The sequence below is a fragment of the Salmo salar genome, chromosome ssa12, assembly GCF_905237065.1.
Source record: "Salmo salar chromosome ssa12, Ssal_v3.1, whole genome shotgun sequence".
In the NCBI taxonomy this organism is placed as follows: Eukaryota; Metazoa; Chordata; class Actinopteri; order Salmoniformes; family Salmonidae; genus Salmo; species Salmo salar.
The window spans coordinates 101,319,289-101,331,433 of record NC_059453.1 but is presented as its reverse complement, the minus strand read 5'-3'; the positions used below and the strand labels follow the sequence as shown (position 1 = coordinate 101,331,433).

The window sequence follows — 12,145 nt, the reverse complement described above, 5'->3', positions numbered from 1 at the left end:
TTATTTAGTCTTTTAGGACAGGGCAACAATTTAAGACAGAAGAGAAGCTGAATGTATCCAACTATAGTTGACAAACAAATGGCCAACCAAATGTTGGAAATTATAAACAGAAACTTAATTTAAATTATAGTAAATTAATGATAGTAGGCTAAATTACTATTGTGGATCGAACTGCGCAGGTAGCATACTTTCTGAAGTGATCTGTTTGAAAATAGAAGAATATTTCGAAGATAAATACACAACGCAGAGAGAGTACGAGGGGTCAAGAGGACGAGAAGTCAATAGACTCAACGATCAATGGAAATAGTGTTTTTTCTGTAATAGGGAATCATTTATCAAATGGGTCAGAGACATGGGAGGAATTTGTCTATACAGTGAGCCTGAAATAGGACACTTGTTATTTGGCCATAGGCTCAGTTGTACTGCAAGGACTTCTAATTGGTGAACCACAGGCTAGGGCTGGGTTATAAAACTAGATCCTGTCCCTTTGATCTGTGGGGAGAACCACAGGAGAGAATCACTGGAGAGCATCACCGAGGACAGGGGAGAATTACCATCTACTTCCAAGCATGATTTGTCCTATTTGAATAAACCTATTTTCCTCCCCCGATTTTCTTTGGGGTCTGTGTTATTAAAGAATAACATCAGCTGCTAACAACAATCAGATGAAAACATCACACAACACCTATGCCATTTTTAATTTCACCTTTATTTAACCAGGTAGGCCAGTTGAGAACAAGTTCTCATTTACAACTGCGACCTGGCCAAGATAAAGCAAAGCAGTGCGACAAAAAACAACACAGAATTACACATAAATAAACGTACAGTCAATAACACAATAGAAAAGAAAGATTTTTCTATTTATGAACAGTGTGTGCAAATGTAGAAGAGTCGGGAGGTAGGCAATAAATAGGCCATAGAGGCGAAAATAATTACAATTTAGAATTAATAATGGAGTGATGAATTATAATAGATAATAGAATGAATAATGGAGTGATGGATGTGCAGATGATGATGTGCAAGTAGAGATACTGGGGTGAAAAAGAGCACGAGAAGAGCAAGAGGGTAAGTAATGATGGGCTCACCTTGGGGTCACCTTGGGCTCACCTTGGGGTCACCCTGGGGTCACCTTGGGCTCACCTTGGGGTCACCTTGGGCTCACCTTGGGCTCACCTTGGGCTCACCTTGGGGTCATGATAGGGGCTGCACCAAATGTTCGATGTATTATAATAATTTGATTGAGTTTATTTTTACAGGGACAGTGCACATTATTAATCAACGTTTCAGTAAAAGTGCCGGTTTTAGCCAGCCGGCTAATTTTCAACCGCAGTCCCTGATTATGCTTATGTTGTATTAATAGAAGGGGAAGGGCTATAAGACCCTTCCTCCACTACATTTATAGGGTCCTGGACTACAGATTAGCAATATAAATATATATATATATATATATATATATATATATATATATATATATATATATATGCATTATAAGGTTTAATAATGTTCCACAGTTATTTTCTAGTCTCTGCTTCTTATAAGAAACGGTCTGAGAGATGTGTGAGTTATTGCAGTCAGAACAGGGTGTCTGTGAGAAAGCGCCTCGAGGCTAAAAGAGATTCATAGACACAAAACCCTGCAGGGGAGTGAAAGAGATAAGAGACAAGTCAGACATACCACTATAAGGCCACACGGGAGTGGAAAATTACTGCTGAGCCCTTAGAAAACATTGTTCTATTGTTCTCTCCTGCAAGTTTGCAAAACTGTATATAGCCTCGCTACTGTTTTTTTTTCACTGTCTTTTTTACTGTTGTTTTATTTCTTTACTTACCTATTGTTCACCTAATACCTTTTTTGCACTGTTAGTTAGAGCCTTAAGTAAGCATTTCACTGTAAGGTCTACACCTGTTGAACTCGGTGCACGTGACAAACTTTGATTTGATATGCATGGGCTTGGTCTCATGAGTAGAAGGTGTTGAAGTAGGCAGTTACATCACTAGGGGTTGACTAAAAGCAACTTTTCCTATTTTGCAGAACTCTGGAGAGAAATAATTTGTAAGTTTGATCCTTGACTTCTGTCTACAGCTGTATTTTGATTAAAATTGATATGATTTATAAGTGCACATTGACAATTCATTATTAAATAACAGCCCAAGAAAAGGACCCCAACAGTAATAATTTGGGGACGAGGTAGTTGGGTGGGCTGTTTACAGATGGGCTGTGTACAGGTACAATGATCAGTAAGCTGCTCTGACAGCTGGTGCTTAAAGTTAGAGAGGGAGATATAAGACTCCAACTTCAGAGATTTTAGCAATTCGTTCCAGTCATTGCCACAGAGAACTGGAAGGAGAGGTGGCCGAAGGAGGAATTGGCTTTGGGGATGACCAGTGCAATATACCTGCTGGAGCGCGTGCTACGGGTGGGTGCTGCTATGGTGACCAGTGAGCTGAGATAAGGCGGGGCTTTACCTAGCAAAGACTTATAGATGACCTTGAGCCAGTGGGTTTGGCGACGGATATGTAGTGAGGGCCAGCCAACGAGAGCATACAGGTCGCAGTGGTGGGTAGTATATGGGGCTTTGGTGACAAAACGGATGGCACTGTGATAGACTGCATCCAGTTTGCTAAGTACAGTGTTGGGGGCTATTTTGTAAATGACATCGCCAAAGTCAAGGATCGGTCGGATAGTCAGTTTTACGAGGGTATGTTTGGCAGCATGAGTGAAGGATGATTTGTTGTAATCTGCCTGTAAACAATTGTTGGAATAATGACTTGTGTCATGCACAAAGTAGATGTCCTAACCGACTTGCCAAAACTATAGTTTGTTAACAAGAAATTTGTGGAGTGGTTGAAAAACGAGTTTTAATGACTCCAACCTAAGTGTATGTAAACTTCTGACTTCACCTGTAGGTCCTAGATGGCAGGAAGCTTGGCCCCTATGATGTACTGAGCTGTACGCATTGTCCTCTGTAGCGCCTTATGGTCGGATGCTGAGGAATTCCCATACCAGGCGGTGAGGCAACCGGTCAGGATGCTCTATTGTGTAGCCGTATAACTTTTTGAGGATCTGAGGACCCATGCCAAAACTTTGTCTCCTGAGGGGGAAAAGGTGTTGTCGTGCCCCCTTCATGACTGTCTTGGTGTGTTTGGACCATGATAGTTTGTTGGTGATGTGGACACCAAGGAACTTGAAGCTCTCGACCTGCTCCACTACAGCCCTGTCGATGTGAATGGGGGCGTGCTCAGTCCTCCTTTCCCTGTAGTGCACAATCATCTCCTTTGTCTTGCTCACATTGAGGGAGAGGTTGTTGTCCTGGCTCAACATTGCCAGGTCTCTGACCTCCTCCCTGTAGGCTGTCTCATCGCTGTCGGTGATCAGGCCTACCACTCGTGTCACCAGCAAACTTAATGATGGTGTTGGACTCGTGTTTGGCCACGCAGTCGTGGGTGAAGAGGGAGTACAGGAGGGGACTAAGCACACACACCCCTCAAGGGCCCCGTGTTGAGGGTCAGTGTGGTAGATATGATGCCGCCAACCCTTACCACCTGGGGGCGGTTCGTCAGGAAGTCCAGGATCCAGTTGCAGAGGGAGGGGGTTCAGTCCCAGGGTACTTAGCTTAGTGATGAGCTTTGTGGCTGCAATAGGTTGAAGTCACTATAAACAGACACCCATTATTTTTAACTAATTTGTTTATGTATTTGTATAAATCAAAATTGTATATTCCACATGCTTTAGCATTATGCTTTTGTCAGTATGCTTTAGTCCATCAGGCCAATAGATGGCGATGTTGCACTGTGGCAGTAGGAGAAACAGCGAGTTCTGGCCAAGCATGCGCTCCATTCTTCAGAATAAAGAAAAAGCCAGAACTATGCAGACGTAAACTTGTGTCCGTTCTTTCTACTATTACAGGTACGTAACAGAACTTTCTAAAACGTTCTAATATTGAAAGAATATGTACTAACATGCTATTTAACAACTTTGTCAAGGTATTATCACGTTCAGAAAGTTTTTTTTTTTTGTGTCCGTTTCCCTTTGTAGTCCGTAATAGTGTACAATCCCTGCCACATCCGACGAGCGTCAGAACCAGTGTAGTAGGATTCAATCTTAGTCCTATATTGACACTTTGCCTGTTTGATGGTTCGTCTGAGGGCATAGCGGGATTTATTATAAGCGTCTGGATTAGTGTCCCGCTCCTTGAAAGCGGCAGCTCTGTTGCCTGTAATCCATGGCTTCTGGTTGGGATATGTACGTACGGTCACTGTGGGGACGACATCGTCGATGCACTTATTGATGAAGCCGATGACTGAGGTGGTATACTCCTCAATGCCATTGGATGAATCCTGGAACATATTCCAGTCTGTGCAAAACAGTCCTGTAGCTTAGCATCCGCGTCATCTGACGAGTCCCTGGTACTTCCTGCTTTAGTTTTTGCTTGTAAGCAGGAATCAGGAGGATAGAATTATGGTCAGATGTGTATGTGTCTCTGTGTGTGGAGTAAAGGTGGTCTAGAATTTTTTTACCTCTGGTTGCACATGTAACATGCTGGTAGAAATTAGGTAAAACTGATTTAAGTTCCCCTGCATTAAAGTCCCCGGCCACTAGGAGCGCTGCTTCTGGATAAGCATTTTCTTGTTTGCTTATGGCCTTATAGAGTTGGTTGAGTGCGGTCTTAATGCCAGCATCGGTCTGTGGTGGTAAATAAACAGCTTCAAAAAATATAGATGAAAACTCTCTTGGTGGAGTGTGGAAAACACTTGGTAGACCAGCTGTTATTGACAAATAGTTTCACACCCACCCCTCGTCCTACCAGACGCAGCTGTTCCGTACTGCCGATGAAAACCCAGCCAAATGAATATTATCCGTTCGTCGTTCAGCCACGACTCGTGAAACATAAAATATTCAATTTTTTATGTCGCGTTGGTAGGATAGTCTCAACCGGAATCATCCAGTTTATTCTCCAGTGATTGCACGTTGGCCAATAGAACGGATGGTAGAGGCGGGTTACCCACTCGCCGACGAATGCTCCCAAGGCACCCCGATCTACAACCCTTGTATTTCCTTTTTTTTCTTCACACGAATGACTGGGATTTGGGCCTGGTCTCGGAGAGGCAGTATATCCTTCGCGTCGGACTTAAAATAAAAAAATCTTCATCCAGTTCGAGGTGAGTAATCGCTGTCCTGATTTCCAGAAGATCTTTTCAGTCATAAGAGACGGTGGCAGCAACATTATGTATAAAATCAGTTAAATAATGCGGGGAAAAAAGCAATACAAAATATATATAATTGTGTTTTATACTTATTGCAGACAAGGCAGCTAGTATTACAGTGGTACCCCAATGCCGTGCGCAACAAACTGAGCATTCATTTTCAATAATCAATGTTCATTGATACTACTAAAACAAGAGTGTCTGCTCTGCTTGCATTTTGAGTAGTTGAGACAAAACGGGTAGAAAAGTTAATTTTACTGTATTAGAGGAGAAGTTGACTGATATGACTGATTCTGTTGGACCAAACCTCAAATACAACTAGCGAGTTGAAACCGCTTTGTCAGAGGGGAAGATGTGATCTCTCAACTTTGTTGGCGTGAGAGGAAGGGGAGGGGCTTGGTGTGTGTGTGTAAACCATAGAGGAAGGTGCAAAGCGAGAGGTTTCACTCTTGATAAAATTCTGTCCAAAATAAGGCCAATGCGTTTCTATGGGCTTATTTTGTCCTTAAGCTTGTCGCCTGCCTTCCTGCCTTTGGGACGACTCCCATTGTTAGGGTGGAGACGTGAGCATCTCGTCATTATATACAGATCTTTGGTGTAAATGGGAAGATGCACAGCACAGGAGCGAACGAGACAAGACCAAAAAGACAACATGAGAACAAGCGGACAAACGTTCATAAAAATGAAAAATAACAAAACCTTCATTCTTGACACAGGCATTTCAAATACCGCGCAAAAACATACATTTGAATGAATCAAATTAATTGTATATATTGCCCAGTCCTAGCGTCAACTCAAAAACAGAATAATAACGGGATATTGGTGGGCATGTAAACTGGTCAGTGAGATTCCACCTTGCTTACCTCTATCTCTCAGCACCAGCGGTTTCTTCCCGCCCTGATGCCTGGCTTGGGGTGCAGTGGGGGCGAGAGGTCCAGGCACCCCAGGGGGGATGAAGGCCCCAGCAGTGATGGGGTTTCTGTTAGGGAGGTCCATGGGCACAACTCTCCCTCCTCCTCCACCACCACCACCAGCCGGCTTGATGTGGTCATACCTACAACAGACACAGTCAAAACACACACTATGATAATAAACACACATTTATTGAACACTATAGATGAGTATAAAACATCATACAGTAACTGTACATTCCAGCCCATCGGGTGTGGTCAGTATGTTGGATCTTACCTGCAGCGGTCTCCGTAGGCACACACACCTCTCTGGTAGAACTTACAGATGGTTGAAGGTTTACTGGTGGTCAGGTCATGAGAGAACATGCATCTATTCCCCTCTCGGCAGACACCATGGAGAAAATACCTGCACAGCAACACACAAAAAAACGGCAGAATGAGCAAGCTGTGGGTTAGTCATGATACCTTGGTTTCTGCTTATTCAGGCCGGTGTTCTGAGAACTGATATATAGTCTGATTAGGTTCATACTCCCGTTTCAAGATGGAGACAAGCATGTCTTTGTTTGATCAGTGTTTGTAGCTGAAAAGCTTTTTGTGGTCTCCGTTTACCTTTGTTTCATGTAGCTGCAAACACACTGGACAATAGTGCAATATTGCATACAGAGTTTAAGGAGACATACAAAACAGGTCTATGAAACTCGAGGCCTACTTGAATATACCTTGGAACCTTACCCTGCACTGGGGCATTATCTGAGCAGACGCCAGCCTACTGTTGCTTTCATCCTTCCACTTTTATAAATTGTATTAGTCACATGCACCGAATACAACAGGTGTAGTAGACCTTACGGTGAAATGCTTACTTACAAGCCCCTAACCAACAATTCAGTAAAAAAATTACAGATAAGAATAAGAAATAAAAGTAACAAGTAATTAAAGAGCAGCAGTAAAATAACAATAGCGAGACTATATACAGGGGGGTACCAGTACAGAGTCAATGTGTCGGGGCACCGGTTAGTTGAGGTAATATGTACATGTAGGTAGAGTTGTTAAAGTGACTATGCATAGATGACAACAGAGAGGAGGGCGGGGGGGGGGCAATGCAAATAGTCTGGGTAGCCATTTCATTATATGTTCAGGAGTCTTATGGCTTGGGGGTAGAAGCTGTTTAGAATCCTCTTGGACCTAGACTTGGCGCTCCCTTACCGCTTTCCGTGCGGTAGCAGAGAGAACAGTCCATGACTAGGGTGGCTGGAGTCTTTGACCATTTTTAGGGCCTTCCTCTGACACCGCCTGGTATAGAGGTCCTGGATGGCAGGAAGCTTGGCCCCAGTGATGTACTGGGCCGTTTGCACTACCCTCTGTAGTGCCTTGTGGTCGGAGGCCGAGCAGTTGCCATACCAGGCAGTGATGCGACCAGTCAGGATGCTCTCGATGGTGCAGCTGTTGAACCTTTTGAGGATCTGAGGACCCATGGCAAATCTTTTCAGTCTCCTGAGGGGGAATAGATTTTGTAGTGCCCTCTTCACGACTGTCTTGGTGTGCTTGGACCATGTTAGTTTGTTGGTGATGTGGACACCAGGGAACTTGAAGCTCTCAACCTGCTCCACTGCAGCCCCGTCGATGAGAATGGGGGCATGCTCGGTCCTCTTTTTCCTGTAGTCCACAATCATCTCCTTTGTCTTGATCACGTTGAGGGAGAGGTTGTTGTCCTGGCACCACACTGCCAGTTCTATGACCTCCTCCCTACAGGCTCTCTCGTCATTGTCGGTGATCAGGCATTGTCGGTGATCACTGTTGTGTCATCAGAAAACTTAATGATGGTGTTGGAGTCGTGCCTGTCCGTGCAGTCATGAGTGAACAGGGAGTGCAGGAGGGGACTGAGCACGCACCCCTGAGGGGCCCCTGTGTTGAGAATCAGCGTGGCGGCTGTGTTGTTACCTACCCTCACCACCTGGGGGCGGCCTGTCAGGAAGTCCAGGATCCAGTTGCAGAGGGAAGTGTTTAGACCCAGGGTCTGTAGGTTATTCATGAGCCTTGAGTGCACTATGGTGTTGAATGCTGAGCTGTAGTCAATGAATAGCATTCTCACATAGGTGTTCCTATCTGTGGATCTGTTGGGGCGGTATGCAAATTGGAATGGGTCTAGGGTTTCTGGGATAATGGTGTTGATGTGAGCTTTGATCAGCCTTTCAAAGCACTTCCTGGCTACAGACGTGAGTGCTACGGGTCGGTAGTCATTTAGGCAGGTTACCTTAGTGTTCTTGGGCACAGGGACTATGGTGGTCTGCTTAATAAATCCTCTTAGGGATAGGGGGCAGTATTTTCACGTCCGGATGAAAAACGTGCCCAAAGTAAAATGCCTGGTACTGGACCCAGAAGGTAGGATATGCATATTATTAGTAGATTTGGATAGAAAACACTCTGAAGTTTCTAAAACTGTTTGAATGATGTCTGTGAGTATAACAGAACTCATATGGCAGGCGAAAACCCTGAGGAAAATCCAACCACGAAGTGGAAAATCTGAGGCTTGTAGTTTTTCAAGTGGATTTCTATTGAATTTGTAGTGTTTACGGGGTCATGTTGCACTTCCTGAGGCTTCCACTAGATGTCAACAGTCTTTAGAACGTTGTTTCAGGCTTTTACTGTGAACAGACAGCCAACAAGAGCTTCTGGAAACCGGTGTCCCAGGATAAGGCACGAGTTCAGTCACGAACACAGGCTTGGGAACGAGCTGACTTCATATTCATTCCTAAAGAGAACGGAATCGTCCTGTTGGAATTTTATTGAAGTTTTATGTTAAAAACATCCTAAATATTGATGCTATACATCGTTTGACATGATTCTACAAACTGTAGTATAACTTTTGGGACTTTTCGTCTGAAGTTAGCAAGCGTGCGCCTGGAGTAGTGAACCTAACACGCAAACAAAATGGAGGTATTTGGACATAAAGATGAAGTGTATCGAACAACACGAAATGTTATTGTTGAACTGGGATTCCTGGGAGTGCATTCTGATGAAGATCATCAAAGGTAAGTGAATATTTATAAAACTATTTCTGAGTTTTCTTGACTCCAAGATGGCGGGTTTCTGCTTGGCTTGTGGTTGTTTTCTGAGCTCTGTACTCAGATTATTGCAAACGTGTGCTTTCGCCGTGAAACTTTTTTGAAATCTGACACAGCGGTTGCATTAAGGAGATGTTTATCTATAATTCTTTCATTAACTGTTGAATACTTTATCAACGTTTATGACGAGTATTTCTGTAAATTGATGTGGCTCTCTGCAAAATCATCGGAAGTTTTGGTGGCAAAACATTTTCTGAACATCACGCGCCAATGTAAAATGGGGTTTTTGGATATAAATATGAACTTTATTAAACAAAACATGCATGTATTGTGTAACATTGAGTCCTGGGAGTGTCATCTGATGAAGATCAACAAAGGTTAGTAATTAATTTTAGCTGTTGTGGTATTTAAAACATGTTGTGGTATTACAGACTCGGACAGGGAGAAGTTAAAAATGTCAGTGAAGACACTTGCCAGTTGGTCAGCGCATGCTCACAGTACACATCCTTGTAATCCGTCTGACCCTGCGGTGTTGTGAATGTTGACCTGTTTGAAGGTCTTACTCAGAGAGCGTGATCACACAGTCTTCCGGAACAACTGGTGCTCTCATGCATGTTTCAGTGTTATCTGCCTCGAAGCGAGCATAGAAGTAGTTTAGCTCATCTGGTAGGCTCGTTTCACTGGGAAGCTCTCGGCTGTGCCTTCCTTTGTAGTCTGTAATGGTTTGCAAGCCCTGTCACATACAATGAGCTTCAAAGCCGGTATAGTACGATTCAATCTTAGTCCTGTATTGACACTTTGCCTGTTTGATGGTTCGTCTGAGGACATAGCGGGATTTATTATAAGCTTCTGGGTTAGAGTCCCGCTCCTTGAAAGCGGAAACTCTAGCCTTTAGCTCAGTGCGGATGTTGCCTGTAATCCTTGGCTTCTGGTTGGGCTATGTACGTACGGTCACTGTGGGGACGACGTCATCGATGCACTTATTGATGAAGCTAATGACTGATGTGGTGTACTCCTCAATGCCATCGGAGGAATCCCGGAACATGTTCCAGTCTGTGCTAACAAAACAGTCCCGTAGCTCAGCATCTGCTTCATCTGACCACTTTTTTTAATGATCTTGTCTCTAGGGCTTCCCTCTTTAATTTTTAATTAAATAAAAATCAGGAGGATAGATAGAATTATGGTCAGTGTCATACCCTGATCTGTTTTTTCCTTGTCATTGTCTCCAACCCCTCCAGGTGTCGCTTATTTTCGGAGGTTTATATACACCGTAGCCAAATACATTTAAACTCAGTTTTTCACAATTCCTGACATTTAATCCTAGTAAAAAAATCCTTGTTTTAGGTCAGTTAGGATTACCACTTTATTTTGTCACAACACAATGCCACAGATGTCAAGTTGAGGGAGCGTGCAATAGACATGCTGATTGCAGGAATGTCCACCAGAGCTGTTGCCAGAGAATAGAATGTTGTGAAAAAAGCTGAAAATGTCCCAGTTCTTCCTTGGCCTGCATACTCAAACACGTCACCCATTGAGCATGTTTGGAATGCTATGGATCGAAGTGAATGACAGCGTGTTCCAGTTCCCGCCAATATCCAGCAACATCGCAAAGCCATTGAACAGAAGTGGGACAGCATTCCACAGGCCACAATCAAACACCTGATCAACTTAAATTAAAGGAGATGTGTTGTCCTACATGACCAGAAAATTTTTTTAAAGGTATTTGTGACCAACAGATGCATACAGTTGAAATCAGAAGTTTACATACACCTTAGCCAAATACATTTAAACTCATTTTTTCACAATTCCTGACATTTAATCCTCGTAAAAAGTCCCTGTCTTAGGTCAGTTAGGATAACTACTTTATTTTAAGAATGTGAAATGTCAGAATAATGATTTATTTCAGCTTTTATTTCTTTCATCACATTCCCAGCGGGTCAGAAGTTTACATACACTCAATTAGTATTTGGAAGCATTGCCTTTAGAATTGTTTAACTTGGGTCAAACGTTTCAGGTAGCCTTCCACAACCTTCCAACAATAAGTTGGGTGAATTTTGGCCCATTCGTCCTGACAGAGCTGGTGTAACTGAGTCAGGTTTGTAGGCCTCCTTGCTCGCACACACTTTCTCAGTTCTGCCCACACATTTCCTATAGGATTGAGGTCAGGCTTTGTGATGGCCACTCCAATACCTTGACTTTGTTGTCCTTAAGCCATTTTGCCACAAATTTGGAAGTATGCTTGGGGTCATTGTCCATTTGGAAGACCCATTTGCGGCCAAGCTTTAACTTCCTGACTGATGTCTTGAGATGTTGCTTTAATATATCCGCATAATTTTTCCCTCCTGCAGCAAAGCACCCCCACAACATGATACTGCCACCCCCATGGTTCACGGTTGGGATGGTGTTCTTCGGCTTGCAAGCCTCCCCCTTTTTCCTCCAAACATAACGATGGTCATTATGGCCAAAAAGTTTGATTTTTGTTTCATCAGACCAGAGGACAATTCTCCAAAAAGTACAATCTTTGTCCCCATGTGCAGTGGCAAACCGTAGTCTGGCTTTTTTACGCCGGTTGTGGAGCAGTGGCTTCTTCCTTGCTGAGCGGCCTTTCAGGTTATGTCGATATAGGACTTGTTTTACTGTGGATATAGATACTTTTGTACCTGTTTCCTCCAGCATCTTCACAAGGTCCTTTGCTGTTGTTCTGGGATTGATTTGCACTTTTCGCACCAAAGTACGTTCATCTCTAGGAGACAGAACGCGTCTCCTTCCTGAGCGGTATGACGGCTGCATGGTCCCAAAGTGTTTATACTTGCGTACTATTGTTTGTACAGATGAACGTGGTACCTTCAGGCGTTTGGAAATTTTCCCCAAGGATGAACCAGACTTGCGGAGGTCTACCATTTTTTTTCTGAGATATTGGCTGTTTTCCACCTGATGTCAAGCAAAGGCACTGAGTTTGAAGGTAGGC

General features: G+C 43.5%; 1 protein-coding gene across 2 annotated transcripts in view; it reads right to left on the bottom strand.

Moving 5' to 3' along the window:
- Positions 1-12,145, bottom strand: part of LOC106566275 (probable E3 ubiquitin-protein ligase makorin-2) — a 55,372-nt gene that overhangs the window by 28,982 nt on the left and 14,245 nt on the right. For both annotated transcript variants that reach the window (XM_045692008.1, XM_045692009.1), the window contains exons 2-3: positions 6,393-6,521; positions 6,068-6,258 (exon numbers count right to left, since the gene is read on the bottom strand). In XM_045692008.1, coding sequence (XP_045547964.1) covers positions 6,068-6,258; positions 6,393-6,521 — 320 coding nt within the window. The remainder of the gene's footprint in view (positions 1-6,067; positions 6,259-6,392; positions 6,522-12,145) is intronic.